The 25,773-nt window shown below is 48.3% G+C and overlaps 2 protein-coding genes across 14 annotated transcripts in view; both read left to right on the forward strand.

The window, feature by feature from the left end:
- The window catches only part of R3HDM2 (R3H domain containing 2), a 159,727-nt gene extending 143,235 nt beyond the window's left edge, over positions 1-16,492 (forward strand). For 6 of the 10 annotated variants that reach the window (XM_045829614.1, XM_045829611.1, XM_045829608.1 and 3 more), the window contains 11 exons: positions 928-1,029; positions 2,676-2,918; positions 3,499-3,625; positions 3,871-4,031; positions 4,501-4,655; positions 6,038-6,138; positions 11,353-11,522; positions 11,920-12,067; positions 14,078-14,175; positions 14,507-14,591; positions 15,458-16,492. In XM_045829614.1, the coding sequence (XP_045685570.1) occupies positions 928-1,029; positions 2,676-2,918; positions 3,499-3,625; positions 3,871-4,031; positions 4,501-4,655; positions 6,038-6,138; positions 11,353-11,522; positions 11,920-12,067; positions 14,078-14,175; positions 14,507-14,591; positions 15,458-15,798 (1,731 nt within the window). In that variant the 3' untranslated portion in view covers positions 15,799-16,492. The remainder of the gene's footprint in view (positions 1-927; positions 1,030-2,675; positions 2,919-3,498; positions 3,626-3,870; positions 4,032-4,500; positions 4,656-6,037; positions 6,139-11,352; positions 11,523-11,919; positions 12,068-14,077; positions 14,176-14,506; positions 14,592-15,457) is intronic. The other 4 variants (XM_045829610.1, XM_045829617.1, XM_045829618.1 and 1 more) reach the window with 1 other exon arrangement.
- Positions 16,493-18,409: 1,917 nt separating this feature from the next.
- On the forward strand, positions 18,410-24,804 carry STAC3 (SH3 and cysteine rich domain 3). 4 transcript variants are annotated; one of them, XM_045829622.1, is made up of 12 exons: positions 18,410-18,607; positions 19,318-19,384; positions 19,665-19,923; positions 20,159-20,256; positions 20,475-20,547; positions 21,385-21,482; positions 23,027-23,093; positions 23,277-23,326; positions 23,610-23,695; positions 23,848-23,899; positions 23,989-24,126; positions 24,354-24,804. In XM_045829622.1, exons 2-12 carry the CDS (start codon positions 19,319-19,321, stop codon positions 24,450-24,452), a joined length of 1,086 nt encoding a protein of 361 aa, XP_045685578.1. In that variant the 5' UTR covers positions 18,410-18,607; position 19,318; the 3' UTR covers positions 24,453-24,804. The 4 variants fall into 4 exon arrangements, with proteins under 4 accessions (XP_045685578.1, XP_045685576.1, XP_045685579.1 ...); XM_045829620.1 differs by having other exon boundaries at positions 18,411-18,607; positions 19,659-19,923; positions 24,354-24,803; XM_045829623.1 differs by lacking the exon at positions 18,410-18,607 and adding an exon at positions 18,867-18,973.
- Positions 24,805-25,773: the final 969 nt, after the last annotated feature.

Genomic DNA, 25,773 nt, shown 5'->3' on the forward strand with positions numbered 1-25,773 from the left:
AAATGAGACAATGTATGTAAATGTTATTTCCTTCTCTCTTCCTAGCCTCTCCCCTTTTTCCCCCTCCTCCTACCACCATCGGGGGCCCTGGCTGGAGAATTGATGAGGGGTTGAAATGGCTGGAGGAGAAGAAGAGAGAGAAAAAGTAACTCCCCATTAGTTGGTTTAGAACATACCGATTCCTAATAAACAAATCCTCCTGTTTGAGGCTAGTGAACAGACTGATGGAACAAAAGTTAAAAACTAAGCTATTTGTATTTTATTCCTAAATCCCTCTCCCTGTTTGCTCATGGGGGCATTTTTCATACTGCCCTCACAGCCTGGAGATGCACAGAACAATCTTGGAACAGGAGGAAGTAGCCAGAACCAGATGCTAACTGGCCATTTTCTTCTCTGCCCTCGGGAGAGAGATGATCCTTGAGAATGAGCACTTCCTCCCGGAAAGCTGTGCTGTGAAATCAGCATCGTGGCCAGGAAAGCTGAGCCAGGCCTTGGATGACCCTTCCTACAGAAGCAGGAATCCCTTCTCAAGTGGGCATTCGAGGAGGGTTGTGATCATGCTCCTCAGGAATCATGTTCAGAAAAAATGTTTTGGGAAAAGCTATGTTTGGAATCAGGCAGCAGACCCTGGCTCTGAGAGCTCTAAAATTGCTCACAACAGCTGCAGGGCTCTGAGAGGCTAATGGGGTGGGGTGTGCAGTGGGTCTCTCCTGATAGGAGAGATCACCTGTTTGTCAGAGAAGTGAAAGCCACAGCTATCCTGGGCTTGGTCTCCAGCCTGCTCAGCAGCCTTACTATTAATGTGAAATTTCTTTTATGATTAACTTTGTTGTTCCTTCCCTTTTCCTTCCCCTCTCTGCCCCGCTGCCTTTCCCTGTGCCTCCCTTTTCTCTCCCCTTTTCCACATGCCTCTCTGCTGGTCCACAGCCAGTCCCAGCTCTGCAGCCCTCTCCGCAGCCTGTTCAGTTCTCTCCAGGCTCCTGTCCCCAAGTCCTTCTGCCAGTCTCTCCACCCCAGCAGTACAACATGGTATAAACTTCATTCCCCCTTTTTGTCTTGTCCATGTGTGGCCTGTATCTCTGGGTATGTCTGGGTCAGTCTGTGACAGCCTTGCAAAGCAGCTGTGCTTTTCGGAGGGCCATGTTAAAAGGTGTTTCTTCTTGAAGGGCCAGCACAGGCTGAACTGTGCTCCATTCCATTGACTTCACCGAGCAATTTAGCCATCAAAAGATGCCTAAATGTGAGATAGAGAGGAACACGGAGTTCCCCTGAGTTTCGGGAGGGGAAACAAAATTGGATGTTGGTCTAACCATTATTTCCTTTAAATATAAAAACACAATTACAGAATTCCCTGGTGTCACTGGTAAAAACTTAAAATGTACCCATCTCTTACCATGTTATTTTACAATAAAAAAAATGTTTCCTAATGCTTAACACTTGCTATTTAGTTTGTATCTTGACTACAAATCCTTTGAAGATCTAATTTTTCTCATACTTGATAACTTCTATCATGGTTACAGGAGGGCTGATTTCTTTTTAGTTTGTGTTAATCACACCTGTCTGCTTTTTACTAGAATACCCTCTTCCTCCCACCTCTTATCTCCATTCTGAGAAATTCTAGAATATGGACCTCAGAATAATCAGCCATTCCATCCTGTTGTCATCTCTTTCTGCCCACTAAGGTAGCAAAATAGCTAACTTGAAGATCAGGTCCCTGAAAATTGAGTGAAACCACAGGAAAGCATTACCTTTGGTTTCTACGAGAGAGAGAGAGAGAGAGAGAGAGAGAGAGAGAGAGAGAGAGAGAGGGAGGGAGAGAGAGAGAGAGAGAGAGAGGGAGAGAGAGAGAGAGAGAGAGAGAGAGAGAGAGAGAGAGAGAGAGAGAATGAGAATCAGGGGAGCAGAAGGGACGAGGAAGCTAACAAACTCTAACCTATCACCACCCTACAAGTGAAAGATGGAACACCATCATTCTTGCTGCTTAGAGAAGAGGGCTGAGAGAGAAGGCAATTACAGACTAGCCAGTCAGTCTCGCCCTCCAGCTCAGCCGCTCACCCTGGCCTCCTTTCAGAGGTGAGAATTGGAAGTGGTTTTTAAAGGGCAGGAGAACTTTAGGCAAAGTGTCAGAGAACAGAGGTGGAAATGACCTCAAGAGTGAGCAAGGAGGTAAGCAGCAGGAGTGGGAACCCACCAGTCTTTCCACTGCATAAGAGAGCTGGAGCCACATGAAGTGAGCCACCCGTAATCCACTCACGGTGTTATCTAGGTCCTTTATTATAAAAAATGGGATTTTTGGCAACATAGGGGTACTTTGCATGGTTTGAAGGCATGAGGAAGACAGGAAATGGAAAGACCTACAGTCTTTTTTTTTAACTCACTAGTTTGTCCTGTTTCTTCTATATATATAGAAGGTGTGTCATTGCTCCCATCTCCCCAGGATAAATGCTAATAAAAATCATAATCAGAGTGGCCATTGTTACCTCATTTGTGGTAAGGAGACTGGCCTCCCAGGGCCCAGAGGCAAGAGTGTCCCAAATTTGATCTAAGTAAGGAAGGCTAAAGAGGGGGTTGTTGTTTCTGTCTGTCTGTCTGTCTGCCTATCCATTTGTGTTGAAGCCAAAGACATGGGGTTTGATACAACCTCAGTCCTTGAGTCTCCCCCACTCTCTCAACAGGCAGATGACCTCAGCAACCCCTTTGGACAGATGAGCCTTAGCCGCCAAGGTTCTACTGAAGCATCTGACCCATCCACAGCTCTGTTCCAGCCCCCACTTATCTCCCAGCACCCTCAGCAGACTAGTTTCATCATGGCTTCTACGGGTCAGCCCCTCCCCTCTTCCAACTATTCCACCTCTAGCCATGCACCACCTACCCAGCAAGTCCTGCCACCCCAGGGCTACATGCAGCCCCCTCAACAGGTGAGCAGCTCAGGTTCCCAGCTTAAATTACTAATTCAGTTTGTCCAGTATTATAATCCCTCCCTCTTCCTCTGATTTAGACAGGCCAGAGGGGACACCCATCCATCACCTCCATTTCCCCACCTTGCACTTGAGAGTTGTCTTCAGTCAGAAGATTGTCTTTCCAGATGAACTAAGTCCTTCCTGTTCTGTTTCAAATTTGCATACTAATGCTACGATTACAGACCCAAAATATCTCGATTTACAGATTTTTGACCATCAACCCTGATGCATTGAATAGTTTGGGGCCTATCGGTTAGGGTGGCATCCTAATACAGTAAGGTTGCAGGTTCAATCCCCAGTCAGGGCACATACAAGAAGCAATCACTGAATGCGTAAATAAGTGGAATAAGAAAATCAGTGTTTCCCTCTCCTCCCTCCCTCTCTCTCTCTCTCTCTCTTTCTCTCTCTTTCCCTCTCTTTCCCCACCCGATTCCTCTCTTTCTCTAAAATCAATAAATAAAAATTTTAAAAACCAGTTTGGGGATTTGGGGGCTGATTTTGAGTGACCTTCTCACACATCTGTCTCCTCTCACCATAGATCCAGGTTTCTTACTATCCCCCTGGACAGTATCCTAATTCCAACCAGCAATACCGACCTCTCTCTCACCCGGTGGCCTACAGCCCCCAGCGTGGTCAACAGTTGCCTCAGCCATCCCAGCAGCCTGGTAAGGGGAACAGCTAGTATAAGGAAGACAGTGAATAGAGGAAGGGTGGAGACTGGGAAAGAGAGAATTACCTTCCCTTTTTAAAAAAAAGAAGGCAGGGATGATTAGAGTCCTAAAGAGGCACCCAGGATCTCCAAAAAAAGAAAAGGTAAATTAGACAGGTGGAGAGAAATTGCTGACGGAGTATGAGCTCCTAAACATTATTGAGACCATGCTAATCTCTTCTCTGCCTTACCCATCCCCAGGTTTACAGCCCATGATGCCTAACCAGCAGCAGGCGGCTTACCAAGGCATGATTGGGGTCCAGCAGCCACAGAACCAGGGCCTGCTCAGCAACCAGAGGAGTGGCATGGGGGGCCAGATGCAAGGCCTGGTGGTTCAGTACACTCCACTGCCTTCTTACCAAGTGGGTGCATTCTGCATTGGGAAAGATCACCCAGTCCTCGGGATGAGGGAAAGGAGGGCAGCCTCCCACATCATCCAGTCTGACAACTCTAATGCTAAAATGTTGTTCACTTCACCCCTAAAAATTTTAGGGGTTTTTTCCTCTGAGAGAAAGCCCAGAGAATCTGAGGAGAGTCTTGATTTAAATTGTTTGTTCCTTATACAGCCATGCAAATAAGTATATACCCAAAAGAGTGAGCCCTAAAGGAAAGCGGGCTCCTTTCTCTACATCAGATGTTCAGGGGCGGTATTTGGAAAAGGGAAGTAGAGGTGGCTCTGTAGGCATTTCCTTTAGGTAGATGAGGAGAATAGGAGGGGTCTCTAAGAGGCAGAGAATGAAGTTAGAGTGTCTCAGTCTGGTGATGACTGGGCTGTTCTCTGGATAGCTCACTGGGAGTACGAGTAGCCACTTTCCTCTTGTCTCCACTCAGGTCCCAGTGGGTAATGACTCACAAAATGTGGTCCAGCCGCCTTTCCAGCAACCCATATTGGTCCCTGCGAGCCAGTCTGTACAAGGGGGTCTCCCAGGAGGGGGCGTGCCGGTCTACTACAGCATGATCCCTGCGGCTCAGCAGAACGGTACAAGGTGAGGACTCTCAGAAAGTCCTGACATATTTCCCATGGACCTTTCTTTGGTGACTATTGTACTGTGGTTTTGTTTTCACCGGCCTAAAAAATGAAAGGTACACGTCCCAGTGGTGCCCTCAGGTAGAATGTGAGGGAGTTCATTCTCCTTTTCTCCCCTGTGATTTGACATTTCCGTAAGAGCTTGTCAGCAGAAAAAAATTCCTGTTTTAGAGACAGAGGCCTTATAATTTCCCATTTTTTGTTCTTTTAATCAGTGAGATTCAGAGGTATGTGATAGAGATAGCTTATAATTAAAAGAAGCAGTTTGGAGTGTATATATGTAAAAATTTTCTGCATACCTCTGTTTATATCCATGAGTGAATCTTAGATGGTCTTTATACTTATATGTATCTTATATGTATCTTAGGATAGACCATAGCTGGTAGAGTTTTAGAGGTAGAAAGCACCTAAGAAATATCTTGTCTGCTCCCTTTGTTTTATTTTTCTCCTTTTTTTTTTTTTTTAATAAATGAAGAAGTTCCAGCTAGGGATGTTAAGAAACTTCCCCAAGTCATATAGCTAGTTAAAACCAGAGCTGGAACTAGAACTCAAGTCTGGGCCTACCAGTATGTATTTCTGTATGTCTCTCTCAGTGTGTATATGTTTATTTCTGTATTTTTATATGTATGTCTCCTGTTGTCTTGAGTTTTGGGGGGGTCCCTATTTGTATTTACGTTGATTATTATCTGTGTTTGCCATTGTGTAAATATCCTAAATCACACATCACCTTAGTTCTTTTCTACCCATCTCTCTCTTACACTGTATTATCTGTCTCTGGCTCTCTCTCTCTCCATATATATATATATACATACACACATATATACACACACACATACATATACACACATATATAATTAATTTGAGAGAGAGAGAAACATCAGTTTGTTGTTCCACTTATTGATGCATTCATTGGTTGCTTCTTGTATGCACCCTGACCAGGGACCTAACATGCAACCTTGGCACATTGGGATGATGCCAGGCCCCTGGCACTGTCTGTGTGTGTCTGCTGTGTTTCTCAGAGTGTATGTGTGTTTGTGCTGTGTGCATGTATGCGTGTGTTTGTATCTGGTGTTTCCACACTGTCAGGAAGAGCATGTGTCACTAACATTCCATCTGGAGCACTGATTAGCAGCTTCCTAATTGAAAGATGATCAAGTACAAATATATATAATTAACTTTGAACTGATTAGCAATTTTAGAAATTGCATGGCAAATTGGTTTGAGAATGGCCTGGAGCTCCCTCCGCTTCCCACAAGGGAGGCCCAGGAAGCAGCAGCTGTTTGCCGTGAGCTGTGTTCTCCCTCTACCAATTTACCGCTCCTCTCTTTTCCATCTCCCCAGCCCTTCTGTGGGGTTTCTGCAACCTCCTGGCTCTGAGCAGTACCAGATGCCTCAGTCTCCCTCCCCCTGCAGTCCACCACAGATGCCACAGCAGTACTCAGGTAAGACAAAAAACGTGGGGTTCTTGGGCACCGGCAATTGCAGTGCTGCTGAAGACCTTGTGCTCTAGGTCTGGGCAGAGCAGAGAGAATTCAGGAGTTGGCTGTGTACCCGGCTGTGTACCCGGCCCTGACCCCATCAGGAGGAAATGCCAAAGTCGTGGTGGTGTTTCCCAGGGGCACTGAGGTTGACCTCCCAAGAAAGGCCAGGTTGGTTGCCCGAGCCCCATTCTTGGGAAGCCACGTATCTGATTGGGTTTATTCTCTTTTCTTCTTTTTTTTTTTTTTGTTTTCTTTTTCTGAATTCAGCATTTCATTCACCACATGCCTTTGAGACATCAACTGCTCTTACCTGTCTCTTGCACTCATTCTTCCGATTAGACACCTTTTGTTTTCTCTCTTGGGAGTGTGAGAGAGGCTGATAAAATGCTTTTTAAGTCACATCTTAGATTTGTTTAGCAGTTTTTTGTATGTGCTCAGCTACATTTTACCATTTTATCCTTACCACAACTTCATGAAGAGGAAATTTAAGTCTCAAAGAGGATAAATGACTTGTCTAAAATCACAGTCCTAGAACTTGAACTTTTGTCTTTTGAATTTCCATGTCCTGTGCTGCATCCTCAGTAACATATATTCAACAAGCTTCTGTACCCTTATCCTTTCCCTCCAGGGGGAAGTGAGTGGATATTGTGTTAAGCAGCTGAAGGCCCTCTTTGGAGGCGCCACACCTCTCCGAGGTGAAGAGGTTCATACCATGCAGCCTCTCACTGGCTGCCTGTGCCTAGAGCTCCCCCAGTGCAGCCGCCCATGCTTATCTCCCTTTCTCCCTGCCCTGACACAGCATCGCACTGCAGTTAAGCCACTTCAGGGGTTCTAGAAGAGAGATCTTATTATATATTTTTTAACTTTAAAATGTTTTAAATTAATTTTTCCCATCACCATTTATCCCCCACCCCCATACTCTCTTCCACACCCACACAACCCCCTCAACCCTGCTCCTGTAGGGGAGGAGGTCTTACTGTCACTCTACTGTGGGAATATCAGAGTGCCCTCTCCTGGTAAGAGGGAAATATTCTTGCCAGTTTGCCCATTTAAAAATGTACTATTTTTCACAAGATTTTTTGCACTCTATATTAGATGCTGTGGAGTAGATTCCAGAATAATCTTGCTCATAAGACAAGATCAGTTGTTACCTTCCAGGAGCAATCACTTCTGCCTTCATCCAAACCAAACATGGATCTCTAATGGGCTGAGAGATTCTAAATTCAATAGCCCTTACCCTTCATTACATTATTGGTCTCTCTAGCTGCTTCTCCTAGTGTTCACCAGGGGCACTTGACCTTGAAATTCCCAGCAGGGTATGGAAATGGTAGAAACCAGCTCCAAGAACCAGTGTAGCCTTCGACGGTGCTTGACACTGCAGGGCGTTTTCTCTCCCATTAAAGTAAGTGTGTACATGTGCACATGGATACACTTCCTTGGTGGTATGTCAGTGTGTCTGCTGTGCCTTCATGGTTATGTATCTGATCAGCTTCAAATGTAAGGTTTTTGGATATGGAACAAACCTAGTAAAAAGAATTTTTCATTATCTACTATGGATCTAGTGCTGGGTAAAGTAAACTGAAACAGCTGTTCTGAAAGTTGGCAGCACTTAGAGATCTGGGCTGAGATCGGAAGGAGATAATCTAGGCTCTTCCCTAATCAAAAGAAATGGAGGAAACCCACTTTATCATCCAGTTCCCTTGCTTCTTTGGAATTTTCTGTTATATTTCCTTCAGAGCTACCCTGATCGACCCTCATCTTTGGACTGACCCCTTGTACTCTTCCTAGATGATGGGAGCATCATCTAAGAGACCATATTCACTGAAGACCAAAAGTGTTCAGTCCCTGTTCATGAAAATCTAAGAGGAAGTAGAGGAAAAGAAAATGTACCTCTTCTGTCTTTCTTTCCAGTTTACCCTTTACTGGGAAAGAAGATAGAAAATCAGCATAGCCCACAAAGGCTGCTGTGTCACCTTCAGAAGACAGTCACCCGCTCTTCTTTCCTTTAGCAACATGGTCACTTTTCCAAAAATAAAGGCAGGGATTAGGATTGGCTGTTCCTGGAACAGCTGTTCTGGTTTATTAACCCATTTTTGTAGTTGCCCGATTGACTCCCAGGCCCTGACCTTACCGCCTCTACTGTGATATTAGACATTACTGTAATCCCAGGACACATTTTTCTTTGCACTGAAATGGTGGCTTACAGGTGTTCTGAGGTTTCTACAAAGACGCTGGCCTGGGGAAGGTGCACCCAGAATCCCAGCTCACGGTGACACAGCAGTGCGGCCAGAGTGAGGGACGAGCAGACATGGCCCCTCACACGCTCAGTGGCTCATTTTGCAGCTGAGGGTTACCAAGGCTGTTACTGTTTTCTCCTTCTCTCCTGGAAGAAATCCCTCTACCCCACCAAAAAAAGGGGGGGAAAGACCAGATACTGCTGGATTCTATTTTGTAATTTGGGAAAGATGCCTGCGGATTTTGTTTCTCTGGACATTCCTTTCCATAGATTTGATTCCTGATGGTAAGGAAGAAGCTTTATCAGTCTTCTACCTCACTGATTTAAAAAACCCAACTAAACAAAAACCAATTCTGCCAGACATAAATGTCATCTGTTTGTATTTATGTGGTTTGCTCTGCCCAATCGACCTTTCTGCTCAGGTTTAATGATGCCACTTAAAAAGCCATTCACACGTCCCCTCTCCTTTCAGAGCTTTCCAGCTGAAATTGATTTCCTTATTCAACCCCCTTCCCACTCCAGTGCAGGCTCCTTCCTCCAACCTGATTATATGGAAGTGCTGTTACTGGGCAGTGGGGGTGGGGTTTTGTTTTGTTTTTTTTTATTGCCATGTCCATTAAGAAGTAGCGACAGTTCAGCTGCTAACAGATGCCACCTGCTTTTGGCTTGAGGAAAAGAAGCATAAAAAATCAGCTCATCAGCAGAGTAGTACTCTGTGTCCTCGGCTGAGTGAAGGAACAATGCTCCAGGCCAGTGGTGAAGGACTCGTTACAGGGAGGAGCTGAGGACAGAAGCTGTGACTGATAACCCTGGCTTTGTTTTTGTTGGGAATCAGAGAAAATAATATGAAGACTTTGTTCTCTTTTTCCTCCCCTTGATGCCCCAGTAGCTCCTTATGGCTACATGTTGGTATTAGAAAGAGCTTCCACTGCTTTGTTTATGCTCACATCCTACACACTCACACCCCCCGCCCCCACCCTTTCCTGGCCTAGGGCATCAGGCTCAGATTATGAACTGCCTTCCAGAAAAGCTGTAGATTTGATTATTTTTTGCCTTGGCCCCCTCAGGTAGCAAGGAGATGTTTGAATAAGGTCAATTGCGATATTGTTGGTAAAGGATGCTGGAGCAAGTGGGGTCTTAGGATGGGGAAATAAAATGCCCAAAGCAGCTATAGTAAGGGAAAGTTGTTAAATGTATTGCCATGCCACGACTGTGCAATTTTCTGTGGTCCTTCTACAAGCCACACTGATGAATATCCTGTCCCCTTTGGCAAGGGATAGAGAGGTGCGAGCCTGTCACTCTGAATACTTGTGCTGTTTGATTAGAGGGAAACTGGGCTGGGGGCAGATTGACTGGGGAATAGGATAGGACAGGTGCTGTGTCTCCTAAGCTGCACTCTTAGGCCTCCTGCTGTTTCTTTTCCTTTCCTTTGACCAATGCTACCTGAGAAAAGCAATCACACTCACTTCCCAGCAGGACTGGTGCCCAGGGCAGAGGCTGCACCATTTCCCTTCACAGGAAGCAATGTGGTGGCAGCAGCAGTGGCAGCTCCGGAGCACCGAGCCATGAAAACCATAGCACTGCAGCAGGTTTTTTGCGCTGGCAAGTCCCAGTCCCATTTCTCTGCCACCACACACACATGAACTCAGCTTGTCTGTCTACAGAAGTATATCCTGGGAGGTCAAGAGCAAACCTTCACACTGGACAATTCCCTGTGGGGAAGCAGAGCTCCTGCCCATTCCTCCCAGCAGGAACTATCTGTCAAATTGCTTCCTGACCCCCCCTCCCCTTACCTTGCTTTTCACCATGAGGAAGATTCAGGACTTAATGTTCCTCCTCATTGAGCCCTTTCCTTCCCAGCCTGTGAGAAGGTAAGGCTCTCCATGGTTGCCCTTGCTATAAAACCTCAGGATCACATCCCGTCAGTCAGCTGAACCTGTCAGTGAAGCCTTCAGAGAGGATCTGACTCCTCCCTCCCTACTCCATTCCTGCTGTCGCTGCTCCAATTCAGAACCTGCTCATTCAGTTTCCATTGCTTCCTAACCAGTCTTCCTGCAGCTAGTCTCTCCCTCCCTCCAGCCTCCTTACATGTAGCCTTTGTGTTAGCTCTCCGAAGCACAAGGGCTCTTTCTAACACCTGCAGGGTAAAGACCCTCACCAGAATGTGCTTCAGACTGACACCAACTGTTTGTTTGCTTACTGTCTGACTCCCTAATAGACCATCCATTCCTCCATCCCATGAGGACAGAGACCAGTTTTGTTTGTTGTATACCCAGTGCCTAGCATAGGACCTTACACATAGTAAATGTTTGATAAATGTTTGCTGAGTAAGTGAATAAGCATATCTCATCTCATACTACTTCTTCCACATAGTTCCTATGCCTTAGCACCTCAAATGGTCATTTCCTGAATATGACACACCTCTGCCATTTCCCTCTTCTTAAAATGTTTCCTGCTCACCCCACCCTTGCCCAAGAAGCACCTTTTGGGTCTGGCTTAGTGAAGCTGTGTGCATTCATTTTCTCCAGAACAACCAGAGATCACTGACTTATCTGCAGCTATTACGAGAGAAGGCTGCAGGTGCCTGCAGCCCTGGCCAGAGCCCCAGGCTGGGACCTGTAACACGCCCATTTAGTTGAGCGATCTAACTTGGGCATTTGACAGAATGGAGTTTTCTGTCAAAGTACCCCTCACCATGTAAAGGTCAGGAGAGCACTGGGCATCTGGGACTTATGTCCCTTCCACTCAAACCTCCACTGGTTTGGGGAGAGGGAGTCAGACACTAAGTCAACAGCTATGTCAGGTTCCTGGCAGGACGTGGTTTAAGTGACCATGAGGAGAGCTGGTGGATTTGTTTATTGGCTTTCCCACTTAGGGTTACCTGACAGGCCAAAATATAATTTGAATTCACAGCCAACTGCTTTCTTCCTGCCACTCAGGAGTGTCACCTTCTGGACCAGGTGTGGTGGTCATGCAGCTGAATGTCCCTAATGGACCCCAACCTCCCCAGAACCCATCCATGGTCCAGTGGAGTCACTGTAAATATTACAGCATGGACCAGCGGGGGCAGAAGCCTGGAGACCTGTACAACCCTGACAGTAGCCCCCAGGTGAGTCCTGAAGCCTGGCTTTGCCTTGGCAAGGAAGTGACCAGATTCTTTGCCATTGATTGAGCAGCCTCTTTTACATGCCTTTCCCTGGGCGCTTTTTGAGGAGGTACACAAATAGAGGCGAGCATCTTAAAGTACCTAAGATCCAAGGTGGCAGATGGAACACATCCTTGAAAATGCTGAGAATACTTAAAATGGTATTTCAAAAAGTGGATATTAAAATGATACATACCAGTTAGGCACTGGTATGAAAGGGGGCAGTGTGAAAGGGCAGTCTGACTTTGGCAGAGTTCAGCAAGAGAAGTTTCCCGAGGGAAGCGAATTTTAAGCCAAGCCATAAAAACATCCAGAGATTAATATTTGGGGTTTACGTGACGTGTACTCTTCTCTCCTACAGGCCAGCACGCAAATGAGCAGCAGCCCCATCACCTCTCCTACCCAGTCCCCAGCACCCTCTCCTGTCACCAGCCTCAGCAGTGTCTGCACAGGACTCAGTCCCCTTCCTGTCCTCACACAGTTCCCGCGGCCTGGGGGTCCAGCACAGGGTAAGGGGTTAACTTAAGGCTGCCTGCTGTCACATTCACCCTTCACATCCCATTGCCAAGTGGGGAGACTGAGAGGGTAGCCACAGGCGGGGAGCCAGTGTGCCTGACCAGCCAACTCTGGGAGCCAACTATTTTATTTTATTTTTTAATCCTTACCCGAGAATATGTTTATTGATCTTAGAGGAAGGGAGAGAGACAGAGAGACAGACATCAATGTGAGAGAGAAACATTGATCAGTTGCCTCCCATACATGCCCCAACCTGGGACTGAACCTGAAACCTAGGTATGTGTTCTGACCGGGAATCAAACCTGTAACTTTTTGGTGTACGGGGACGACACTCCAACCAATGGAGACACCCAGCCAGGGCTCTGTAAGCCTACTCTTATTTTAACCTCTTTGTCTGGGCCAAGGACATTGGCCTCTTTTTAGAGATGGCCATAGTTAACTTGCTCCAGACCTCGCTTAACACAAATAAATAAATAATATATATTTATATATAGTTATATATATAAATAAACACATAACTATATACACACATATATACATATACATGTATGTGTGTATGTGTGTATGTATGTATAAATAAAATCTTACGTATTCAGTATTACCAAGTAAGGTGGCTATCAGCCAGGGAAAAGAAGTTCACTGAACTTAGTTTCTTTCTTTTTTCTTTTTTTTTTTTTAAGATTTTATTTATTTCGCTGAACTTTCTAATGAACCAAAGAGTTCAACCCATCAATACTGAGTCTGAGGCCTGGGAATATGGCCCATGTCAGAAACAGTATGGTTTTATAAGAGGGAATACTGGATTTGAATTAAAAGACTTGGATTCAAATTCTGCTTCCACCACCAAGTAGCTTTGTGATATTGACCATGTTATTTAAACTGGGAACCAAACCTCAGTTTTGTAATCCATAGAATAGGCTTAATCACATATATGGTGGGAATAAGCTTATCTGCTTTCTGCCTTGGTTGTCACACACAGTATAAGGTCATCTGTTGTGATTAAAAACTTTTAGCCCTGGCTGGCGTAGCTCAGTGGATGGAGCACGGGCTGCGAACCAAAGTGTCACAGGTTCAATTCCCAGTCAGGGTATATGCCTGGGTTGCAGGCCATGACCCCCAGCAACTGCACATTGATGTTTCTCTCTCTCTCTCTATCTCCCTCCCTTCCCTCTCTAAAAATAAATAAATAAAATCTTTTTAAAAAATAAATAAAAATAAAAACTTTAAAGTGCTCTGGAATCTATTTACCAACAATAATAGCTAACACTTACAGTGCTTAGTATGTATCAAGCATTGCTATGCTTTACATGTTTTATATTCATTTAACCTTCCCAGCAACACTAATGAGGGGAACACTACCCAACATCCATTTCTAGTAACAGAGCCAGGATCTGAACCTCAGCAGTATGGCTGCAAGTCTGTGCCCTTCTCCACTACACTGTATTCTGACATAAGTCAGAAACTTGGTCCCTGGGTTTGGGGTGTGGAGAATTTCTGTAAGAAATAAAAACATTCACCCTGGCTGGTGTGGTTCAGTGGATTGAGTGCTGGCCTGCAAATGAAAGGGTTGACAGTTCGATTCGCAGTCTAGGGCACATGCCTGGGTTGCAGGCCAGGTCCCCAGTAGGGGGTGTGTGAGAAACATCAAATACATTGATGTTTCCCTTTCTTTCTCCCTCCCTCCCCATTCCTAAAAATAAATAAATAAAATCTTTTTTTAAAAGAAGAAAAAACATTCATAAGGGTCTGTAGGTTTCTTCCAGGGCCTTTGTCTACAATTAACAAAGCCCTTCAAGGGTGAGGGAACCTAATATTCCCATTTGTCTGAAATACATCTGAGACCTAAGAGGTTTAGGTCAGAGAGACAACTCTCTAATCAGTCATGGGCACTCCTATTATAGAAAAAGTAGGAAAAGTATCTATCTCCAAGGCCCCCTGAAGTCTCATTGAAGTCATATTATGAAGTTCAAACTCGCATGAAACCATCTACTCTCCCTCCCTAGGTGATGGGCGCTACTCCCTCTTGGGCCAGCCATTACAGTACAATCTGTCCATCTGCCCTCCTTTGCTCCATGGCCAGTCGACTTACACGGTGCACCAGGTAAGGGTGTCTCCCATCAGACACCCCTTCTCATCTGGGCCCCTATCTCTGAGCCATCCACCTCAACCAGCTGAGTGGACAAGGGAAACAACACAGAGAGAATGGGCAAAGTGGGAGGGACCAATACTGATTCTTCCAGCCCATCCCAGTGTTCAGAGGGAGGGTCTCTTTGTTTCCCAGCGGCAACTCGTTGGCCATTCTGATGGCCAGGTGTTGGGGGGGTCCTCAGGGTTGGCTGCTGCTGCTTAATCTCTCAGACGCACGCTGGGATTCAAGGCAGTTAATGTTATTTACCCAGAATGCGTATTATCTTTTGATGTTGATGTTGAAGGGACAGAGTGGACTGAAGCATGGAAACCGGAGCAAGAGACAAGCACTCAAATCTGCCTCCACTGACCTAGGGACGACAGATGTTGGTGAGTGACAGGGTGCTGAATCTCCAAGAGAATGTGCTCACCCCTCCAGTCCTGCATCATCAGCCTAGGATGACTGGGAAAAACCAGCTTAGGGTCGGGGCAGGGAATGGGATCCTTTTGTACTATGAGCAAGGAGAAGCTAGAGAAGTGAAGTATCGTTGTCCCCCTTACCAAGGTCCTGGGGAAGACAATGGTAAAAATTGGGGGTTGCTGAGCCTATTATTAACACAGTCTTGTGGCAGTAGTCCTGACTTCAGTCTAGGATGTCTACGTTTGGTAATTCTACACCCGTTTTAGGAGATGATTGATGAGAGAATATGGGGGAATAACTCTTCTCCTACAGGCCTTCCGTAGGAGGCCTACAAGATCTCTCAGGAGTCCCCCTACTTAGAGCAGTTTGCTAAACAAGGAAAGGAGGGAAACCAACTTCCCTAGATGATAAGAAAGAGGAATCTCTTTAGGCCAGCCTCTGGGAAGGGATCTACGGAACATATTTCAGATCAGGCTATTGACTTGATGAAAGAATATCAGCAAAAGCCATCCTTCCTTCATTACAGCTCCCTGTGAGGGAGCTGAGGTATGGTCTCCAAATCTTAAATCTGGGATCTGATTGCAGTCTGTTCTGGCCTACATCACTGGGCTGGAAGAGAGAAAGGTTCCTCTGCTTCCTCTAGTTGCCTTGGTCAGAGTCTGGGTGGTAGGGAATGGGGTTGATGGGGGAAGGGGACAGGGCAAAGTGGGAAATGCTGGGCTTTTGAGGACATTGTACACAGGCTTGGTCAACTGGAGGCTTCTCTGCCGGGCCACTGTCTGGCCCTTCCTACTCTAATCCTTGCATGACCATGTCCTCTTTCCTCCCTTTCCAGTCCTGGGGCGGGTGCTGGAAGTGACGGATCTCCCTGAGGGCATCACTCGGACCGAGGCGGACAAACTCTTCACTCAGCTTGCCATGTCCGGCGCCAAGATCCAGTGGCTCAAGGACGCTCAGGGGCTGCCTGGCGGGGGTGGGGGGGACAATAGTGGGACTGCCGAGAACGGCCGCCACGCGGACCTCGCTGCCTTGTACACCATCGTGGCTGTGTTCCCCAGCCCCTTGGCTGCCCAGAATGCCTCCCTTCGCCTCAACAACTCCGTGAGTCGCTTCAAACTTCGAGTGGCCAAAAAGAACTATGACTTGAGGATCCTGGAGCGAGCCAGCTCCCAATAAACAGGAGGGGAAGGGACTCGCAAAGCAGTGGTGGGGGCAAGGTGGAGGGAGTTGAGGCGCCCTGAAGGACCGTGGACAGAGGGAGAGAGGAGGTGGCGGGCCCTGTGCTGGAGCCTGAGACAGCAGGGACGAAGACAGAGACAGACACTCAACTCACACTGGCACTGGACTCCTCCTCACCCCCTGCTGTGGGTCCTCCCGTTTTCCCTGGCGGGCCTCTGTCTGCTTCCTCCCCATCCCATCCTCTTCTATTATTTTTTATCTCCTCTCCCACCATGAAATGAATTTCATATTTTTTGGTCAGGTAGAATTGGGAGGGTCTTAACACTCCCCTATTCTGCTATTTCCTTACCATCCCAAGCTCCCTTTTCTTTTTTTGGTCTTTATGAATATATTTATATGGACAGAATTAAGAAAAATGAAATTGACTTCCCTTTCTTCTCACTTCCCCCATCTTGTCACCCCAAACCCTGCAGAGTTGAAACTCGGGCCTCCCCCCACCCCAGAACACTCGTACATCGTTTGTTTGAGGTTCGTGCCGCAGTAACAGATATAGTATTTAATTGCACATACAGATGTTTGCTGGGTATATTCACTGTAAATTTTATTTAATCTGACTTTTTGTTTGTTTGGGGGTTTACTTGGGGGGGAGGTTGATTTTGTTTTTAAATATAAAAAAAAATCTGTCACTGGACATCAGTCCCTGTGTTTCTCTTGCCGCTGGTGTGGGTAGGGTTGGAGGTCCTGGGTGGGCACAGCCCCACAGCGTCAGAGGGATGTGCCGTGGCCTGGGGTGGCCTTTCCAGCACATGAACACATACCTTCCTGATACTGTTCCCGTGTCCCGTCGTCCTCCTCACACATCATTCCCATAGGTGCTTGGGTCTCTAATGAGACCTTGGTGCTAGACTCTCCCACTCTGCCATTTAATTGTGGTTCGTCAAGCACATCACTTCTTAACTCTGGAGCTCTGTCTGGGTCCTTACCAGTAAAATAAGAGAGTTGGACTAACAAGGTGACCTCTGAGGTTTTTTTCCATTCTGTCAGTTCCGTGAGGCTGAGCTGCAGAGGAGTAAGTGAGGTCCAGATCTAGGCTGAATGCTGGCTGCTTACCTGTCCGTCCAGTCTGCCGAAAACTCCCCTGGGATGGAAGACGCGGGCCTGCCTTTAATCCTAAAGCCAGAGCACTGGGTTCTCCCTCGCAGGAACAGCAGGGCATGTTTCTTACAAGAAAAGCACCTTGTAGTACTGAGGTGCCACCTTATCCAAGTGAGTTCAGCAGCCCCTGTCCTATGCAACTGAAGAAAGGTGAAGAGCAGAAGGCACTTGCCTGCATGATAGAGCTTTTCCTGTCTGAGGCTTCTCAGTGCCAGCCTGTCTTGCAGCCTGTCAGACCACAGTCATTAAAGAGCCTGTAGACCCAGAACCTTCCAGCAGCCCCTTTTCAGTCTCACCCACCCCTTATAGAGGAAAGAGCAGAATTGACAAAAAACATTGCCCCGGAAATCTCTTGGGTCCAGTTAGCAGAATCTCTAGGCTCTTCCGAAGCTTGACTGGCCCTACCTCCAAAATAATCCTTTACTTCTTAACAGATACAAGGAATAAAGCAGCACTACATCGCCACCTCCAAATTGCTCTCCTCTGAGGTGGGAGTACCCTTTCCCAGCAGAGCAGGAGGAGGCTGTGAGCCTGTGAGATAAGAATGCCAGATTACTCACAGACCCGTCAGTTCAGTTCGTACACGGGCATCAGAGAAGGGAGATGGAATCAGGGCATCAAAATGACTGGGGAGTGTGAGGCCTGACCGTCCTACCGCGTCCAACAGTTTGCAGTTCTCCTGGGGAATGGGGATATTACTTACAGATGATAAAAAAGAAAAAACCCTCTCTGTGTGGCAGCTCTTTCAGCCTCTGTCCCGTGACAAGACCATCCTACCTGATCATCAGACCCTCACTCCCGCAGAACCTCCCCGCCTGGCTTTTTTAAAATAGATCTTAGAAGCCCCTTTACCCTGAGGACAAGATTTCGGAGAAACAGGAGGAACGTGCCTCTGGGGACAGTCGGAAGAACAAAGCAGTACTGTGTGTGTTTTACTCCCTGACAGGATGGCCAGAAGGTACCTTCCCACTTCCCACAGAGAAAAAAGCAATCCAATGTAGCTGAGAGAAGAGCTCTAAAAATTCAAATTTCCCTTTCTTCACCAGTTCCCAGTCCTTTCCTTCCTAAAGGTTTGAGGCTAAATTGACACTAGGTGGTATGGACACATGGCCACAGGGTGAGGGATGGCAATGGCTGGGAAGTTAAAGGTGTAGTTCTCAAAGCAGGGCCTGGGGAGGCAGAGTCGGGGAGATTTCGCCCTTGGCAAAAGGGGATTGGGAAAGCTGTTTATAATTAATCTTTATCTTCAGTCACCTAAAATTACCCAAATGGGTATACAGCATGAACACTGTCACCTCCTGAACTTAGCCAGTACTGACTGCCCTGCACACCACAGATGAAATACCAGGGGAGAGCAGCCCTGGGGGAAGGGAGGAGTTAGGGTCCAGCCCTGCCCATACCTCCCGTGTCCAATTTCTCTGTGTCAGCTGTGTCATTCAGCTGTTCACTTTCTTCCAGCCCTGTCACTTCAGTTCTGACACCAAGGCAAGAGCCTAGGTCTACAAATACCATCTGGGTAGCCAGTGTGAGCCCAGAAGGGACTGGGGGGGCTCAGCCCCCAAGGGAGAGGACCAGCCCTCCTCCAGCACCACCATTGAGACCACAGGGGCTCCCTCTTCCCTCCAGACTGGATTGACAGGGAATCCCAAACGTGAGTTGCCTGTTCATCTTCTTTCCATTTTCCGGACGGCTCACCCTACCTTTCCCAATCTGTAGTCTATTCAGCTTCTCCATTTCTCTCCTTGTCTATGAGTAGTTTGGGTTTTAGGAGTAAAGTTATTATTCTACTCCAGGACGAAGAGCTAGGATTGGAGGGTGGGGTGGGGGTGGGATCCAGAGAAGGGAATAGTAAGGGAAGGAAAGGCTCATATTACTGTGAAAACTTAAAATAGCTGAGGCCTGAGGCAGGCTGGGAACTAGGCACTGGGCCCCCAGAGCTCAAGAAAGGAGGAGGAACAAACGTCCCAGCCTACCCTTCCACACGTAAAACCTCTGGAAAAAACGGAGATCCGGGAAGGTGCGTCATATCTCTACTGCCCCAGGAAAAACAAAGTGCGGGTAGCAAAATCCCTAGACCAGGCAGCTCTGAGCATGGTTTCGGAGTATAGACTGGGGGGGTGCCCTCAGGGTGGAAGAATGGGTATTGCTTGAGGAACTAGTTGGGAAGTTCTTCAGTCTGTTGGGCTTTTCTCTGGACCCCCATGGAATCTTCCTGTTCATAAGCTCTGTGAAAGGATCTCTAACCAAATTTCTCCTGAAGCCTCCCCTTCAAGGACCACTCTAGTGTTGAGGGACAGGAATAAGGGAGAGAAGAATGGCAGTCAGGGATTAAATGTCATGGTGGGGTCCAACCTCTTGCAGCATGACAGAAAAGGAGATGCTGGAGTCCCCTCAGCCCTCCTTCCCAGCAGAGACTCGGAAAAGTGGGGTGAGTCTGGGCCTCTGGCCGCCAGCTATGGGGAGCTGGGGAGCCACGGTGGCCCTTGAGGAAAAGTGTTTGAACTGATCCTCACTTGTGCCTCCTTCACCCTTAGAGTGCCTGCCAGCCTCCGCAGCTCCCAGTACCCCCAGTCCTGGCCTATGCCCTTGCCCCAGGCTAGAAAAATGCCTAGTTAGCTTCAGCCTTACCTACTCTAGGGAGCATGACATTTCTTGTAACACTGGGTTTCCTTCATTCCCTCCCTCCCTCCCTCCCCACTCAGCTACAGCGGCTGAAGCATTTATTCAGGAAGCAGTCTCCTGGGACAAAGCAGATGGAGCCTCCCCCAGAGCCCCAGGCCAATGGGGAGGCAGTGGGCGCTGGGGGTGGGCCCATCTACTACATCTATGAGGAAGAGGAAGAAGAGGAGGAAGAGGAGGAGCCACCCCCAGAACCTCCCAAACTTGTCAATGATAAGCCCCACAAATTCAAAGATCATTTCTTCAAGAAGCCCAAGTTCTGTGATGTCTGTGCCCGGATGATCGTGCGTGAGTCCTGAAGGGAAGCAGAGGGTACATGATGCCGAAGGCAGGGGACTGGGAAAGGGTGTAGGAGAGGAGGGTTTGTGTAGCAGGCCGGCTGTGGCCAGATTTGGCTTTAAGAAAATACTGCTAGAGTGCTGGGTCCCAGACAGAAAAAAGACCCAAGAGCTAGAGTAGCAGCAGCAGTACGAAGGGAGAGGGAATCTGGAAGCTCACCCAAATGTTCTCCCCTTCTCCCAAGTCAACAACAAATTTGGGCTTCGCTGTAAGGACTGCAAAACTAACATCCACGAGCACTGCCAGTCCTACGTGGAGATGCAGAGATGCTTCGGCAAGATTGTGAGTAGGCTTCCAGGAGCGAGCAAGTAAGAGAAAGGGGACATGTTGCCAGCTGCCTCTTGCGAGTTCCTCCTTAGGTCATCCTCTCTGTTTCCCTGCTTTTTCTTTCTCAGCCCATCTCTTATTTCAAGAAGGGGTGAGCACTCATGGGAGAGGTGGGGTTCTGGGCTCTGCCTTGCCCTCTCTAATGCTTTTTCCCATCCCATCCTGCCCTACAGCCCCCTGGTTTCCATCGGGCCTATAGCTCCCCACTCTACAGCAACCAGCAGTACGCTTGTGTCAAAGATCTCTGTAAGTGACCCACGTGGACCCTGAGGGAATGGGCAAGCTTAGAGATGGTTTCAGCACCACCTCTAGATATAGAAACCAAATTCCGAAACAGGAACATTCTATATATCATGGTTCTCTCTCAACCTGACAGTTGAGCCATCTTGGAGGGAGAGTCCATATTCCCCTATTTGATAGCTGAGAGAGAGAGAATTTAGCTGGGTCTCCACACAGCTAGGAAGAGACAGAGCCAGGACTGAAACTTTCATCTGCCTAACTTCAAATTCTGTGTTCTTCACATGCAAAACCATTTCTAAGTGAACAAGGACTCTAGACGGTCCTCATGCCAGAAGAATGCCAGGCTCGAGGCCAGACCAAGAGCTGTGGACATCCTGGGCAGATTCATAATTTGTATTCTTTGACAGTGTGCCACTTATTTGGAGGAGAGGCCGAATTGTGTGTGGAGCATGGGTGTGCCACTGGTGGTAGCACCCTGGCTTGCTCATGCCACTGAGTAGAACAAACAAGCCAGAGTTCAAGGACCATTCTCCTTACAAGGAGAACAGTGATTCCAAGCATTCCCCAACTCCCAACAACTTAGCAAAGTTGTCTTTCTAACATCATACAATGCTCTGCCTGAAAGGAGTGCTGGCATATTTTCCTCCATCACATTACATGTCCAATTATATTTTTAAAGCTCCTAATAGACTGATGACCTAGGTATGCCCAGCTGACAGCTTCCTTGATCACACACACACACAGATCTACTCAATCCTGCCTCTCCCTTAGGAGGTCTCTCTTTCCTCCAAGTCGTTCCCAGCCTCCCCAGTAACGTCTTCTTTCTTCTCCCATTCCCCCTAGCTGCTGCAAACCGTAATGACCCTGTGTTTGAAACCCTGCGCACTGGGGTGATCATGGCAAACAAGGAACGGAAGAAAGGACAAGCAGATAAGAAAAATGTGAGCACCATCCTCTTCCAGGGACCCCATGGAGCAGATCCTGTCTCCTTTCTGGAATGCTGAAAGAATCTAGGGATCCTTTTCCCCTAAAATTGCACATAACCCAACAGACAAATGTTTGCATGCAATTTTAGAGAGCCTCAGGTTAAGAACTTCTGCCATGGTGTATGTTGGCTCCGGGAGCTCCCTTCTGAAATTATCAGATTAACCACCAAAATCAACAGAAGGCTAGGCCCCAGGTCCCTGACGTAGCTGGACAAGAGAGGCCAGAGCTCTGCTTTTGGATCTGAGGAAAAGAACTTGCGAAGTAATTCCAGAGTCATGCAGTGGTCTATGAAGATCATCTGGTCTGACCCATTTACCACATAGGCGAGGTAACTGAGGCACAAAGCTACTGGCCAAAAGCAGCTTCGCTTCCTTTTGTAGTAGTGTTTCTAGATTCACAATGCCACACACTTGCATTCACTTCAGCAAGGAATCTGTTGGCATATCCATATATCTTTCTGGATAACCAGGATGGACTAATGGAGATAATGGTTACAGTTAGCGGGATTCCTAAAATTGCTTGCCCGACAGTACCCAGGGGATCCTGGTCCTTTAGGGAGTGTCCAGCTAGAGGGAGATTTCTGATGCTCCATCACATGATTTGGTCCCTGGTCCTCACCTGTGAACATTTTTCTCACTGATGCAAATGAAGATATAAATGGTATACCCCTCAAGTCTGTGGGAAACCTAGAAGGGAAAACTTACATACTGAATAATGTGTTCAAAAACCCTATAGACTGGAAGAAAGGCCCAGAACTAATAATTTGAAATTTTGTAAGAAAAAAATGTACATATGTGTTCTTGGATTCAAAAAAAAAATCAACTGCACAAAAACGGAACTAGAGATCTGGTTTCGAAGTAGTTGATGTGGAGGCTGGGTGCGAAATAGGGACCTCTGCGGAGTGAGCTATGACTGTGAGGCACTGACAGTGTGATTTGGCTGCTTCCAGAAAGACTGGCACATTCAGATTCTATTTTCTTAAGGGAATTATAAAAACGGTGCTGCCCATTTTTCTCTTACACAGTGAAGTGTTTTTAAGGGCAAGCATAGTAAAGGACATAGAATTGGCATCTTAGGGAATGATCCGGAGAAACTGAGAATGATTAGAGAAGAAAAGACAGGGAGGACATGTCAGCTGTCCTCCCACCTTTAAAGGGACTATGCTTGTTCTGTATTTAAATCAGGACCAACAACTAAAAGTTACAGGGAGACTGACATAGGCTTAGCGTAGGGAACTGTCCTGTAAATAAATTGCATGGTCTGTTTTGCAAGGCACCAAGCTCCCGTCATGAGCTACACTCAAGCACAAGGTGGGTAGCCTACCTGCCAGGATGTTTTTGAGAAAGTCTCTGCATTAGGCAGGCAGTTGAACAGATATTTCCTCCAAGGCTTCTTCCAACCCTGAGATCCTATTATTCTATAGTTCTCTGGCCTGACTGGAGAGCCAGGGCAAGCGTGGGTTCCCAAGACATCTTCCTAACTCTGGTGCCCCCTCCAGCCTCTAGCAGCCATGATGGAAGAGGAGCCAGAGTCTGCCAGACCAGAGGGAGGCAAACCCCAGGATGGTGAGCAACACCCGTCTCTGTCCGCAGAGGCGGAGGAGGGTCAGGGGCTCAGCTGTGGCACGAGGAAAGGCGGGTAGGGGGCACGTGAGGTTTGGAGATAAGGAGGCCATGCAACAGAAGGGGAAGAGCATGAGGCCGACCCTCCAGGAGCCGGAGACAATTTGTTGCTGTTTCCCATCCCAGGAAACCCTGAAGGGGATAAGAAGGCTGAAAAGAAGACACCTGATGACAAAGTGAGAGTCCTTTCTCCCTGCAGGGACCGTAAGCCTCTCCCCATCCCAGTTCTTGACACTACTCAGGGCCTCAGCCAAAAGCCCATACTTAGCGCATGGGTGCCCATCACCCTTCAGCTGCCTTCTCCACTGCCTTACACACACAGGCAGCACACTCCTCCTAGTGCAGGGACCTGGGAGACAGTCGGCCTGCAGTGTGTCTGGAGAAAGCCCCTGCCTTGAACTCCTGCCCCTCAGTGTTGGGACAGAGGAACCCTGAGACTCATCCCTATTTCACCCCCAGCACAAGCAGCCTGGCTTCCAGCAATCTCATTACTTTGTGGCTCTCTATCGGTTCAAAGCCCTGGAGAAGGACGACCTGGATTTCCCGTGAGAGGCCTTAAGATTGGGGTGGGGTTGTACTAGGTATGGAGAGGGGGGTACCCAGGGCTTGGAGTCTATTGGGGCTGGACCTGGGTACAGCCAAGGGACTGGGTATGTAAGGCCCCTAAATCTCAGAGGCCCCCTCCTTCCTCCGCCAGGCCTGGAGAGAAGATCACAGTCATTGACGACTCCAATGAGGAGTGGTGGCGGGTAAGAGAAATGACTGAGGCTAGGGTGGGACGTGGGTTGAGTTTAGAACCTGATATTGCAAGACTTATTCTCCCTCCCCTCCCCTCCAGGGGAAAATAGGGGAGAAGGTCGGATTTTTCCCTCCAAATTTCATCATTCGGGTCCGGTCTGGAGAACGTGTGCACCGGGTAACGAGATCCTTCGTGGGGAATCGCGAGATAGGACAGATCACTCTCAAGAAGGACCAGGTTATTTAAAAAACAACAGCAACAAAAACAAAACCCAACCCAGATAGCTCTGGTGCCCCAACCCAACGCCAGGCTGGCTGGCCGGGAGCTCCTCTGCAAACCACACTCCCCGCAGACGTTAACCCGTTAATGGATCTAGGAAGGGCCTCCATTACTCTGGGCTCCCCTGCTCCCCTCTCAAGCATTTTTCCTTGATTTCTCTCCTCCCTAATCTTTTAATCCTTTAGATCGTGGTGCAGAAAGGAGATGAAGTTGGCGGCTACGTCAAGGTCTATACCGGCCGCAAGGTGGGGCTGTTTCCCACCGACTTTCTGGAGGAGATTTAGGGGTGCAGGCGCCTGCTGGCGGGAGATAGCCATGCCCCGTTCTGGGCAGGCCCAGTAGAGGTTGAAGAGGAAAGGGGCGAAAGTAACTATACTTCTGGGTAAAGGAGGAGAGGGAAGGCCCGCCAGAGCATGACGAGGCTCTTGGGAAGGGACTGGTTCCTGCCCTCCTCCCCTGGTCCATGGCGTCAGAAACCGGTGCCTAGAAGCAGCCTTTCCCGCAACTCCTCAGGTCCAGCCTTTGAACGCTGGAGAAAGAAGAATACGTCTCCACTAGGAGGCGCCCTTGGGTGGCGGCGGCGGGCGGCGGGAGAGGTGGGAGGCGAACAACTGTTCAGCGTTGAGAATTTATTAAAGTTTTGACAAAAATAAGAAAAGTTTGTTCTTTAATTGGGGCCAAGGAGAGAGGGAGGAGAGGGCCTACACAGGGGTGGAAAATCCTCCCCAACTGTCTTATTTTACTACCATCGAGTAACCCGAAACTCACCTGTGCTGAGACTGGTGGAAGGTAGAGAGGTGTATTCGCCAGCAGTGGCCTCCATAGTCAACAAAGAAAAGGGAGCGGGGCTGGGGTCACCGCCCCCGTGCCGCTGCAGCAGGGAGCAGGATCTGGGAGCAGGGTAGGTGCCCTAGCTCTTGGCGATTTAGCAATGGACAGCCCCTTACAAATCGGAACCTGGCTCAGTGCCGAGCTGGGCCGCCAGGGGGCGATGCAAGATCTCGGTTGGAGAGCGAGGGACCGGGCGGGGGGTGCGGGGAGAAAACTAGAGACAAGGAGCCGGAGACCCTGGGCCTGGGAGGGGGTGGGGTGCGTGCCGTCTCCATGGCAACACTTCCTCAAGTCCTCCGGGAACTAAGCAAGCAAGGCCCCGGGGCTTAACCCCTCCCGCACGGCCCCCGCCCCAGCCTTGACAGGTACCTAGTGAGAGGACGTCGGGCAGACAGCTAACCCGCTCACGCGGAGACCCCCCCTTGCGGCGCGCCGTATGCAAATATTTTTATTTGCATATGTAGACATGCAAATATACCGGCCCTGGTCAGGGTGGCAGGTGGCAGGGAGCGGGAAGGTGTAGGGAAGAGAGCTGAAGGAGACAAGGAGTTTGGAGACCTGGGAGCGGACCAGTGAGAGGCAGGCTGGGGTGGTCGCTGGAGTAGAGTAGGCAGAGGGTCTTGAGCTTGATGGCGGCTGGGGGAGGGTCAGCCAGCCGGCCAGGAGATTCTCTTCTCTTCTGCCTGCTGTCTGCCAGGCCTGAGGTTGGCACCACCTAGCAAGGTTGGCAGCGGGAGCCCAGGCACCATCTGCTGCTGGCGGGGGAGGGGGAGT

This window comes from Phyllostomus hastatus, unplaced genomic scaffold, assembly GCF_019186645.2.
Source record: "Phyllostomus hastatus isolate PE091 unplaced genomic scaffold, TTU_PhHast_1.1 phas_scaffold_93, whole genome shotgun sequence".
Taxonomy (NCBI): Eukaryota; Metazoa; Chordata; class Mammalia; order Chiroptera; family Phyllostomidae; genus Phyllostomus; species Phyllostomus hastatus.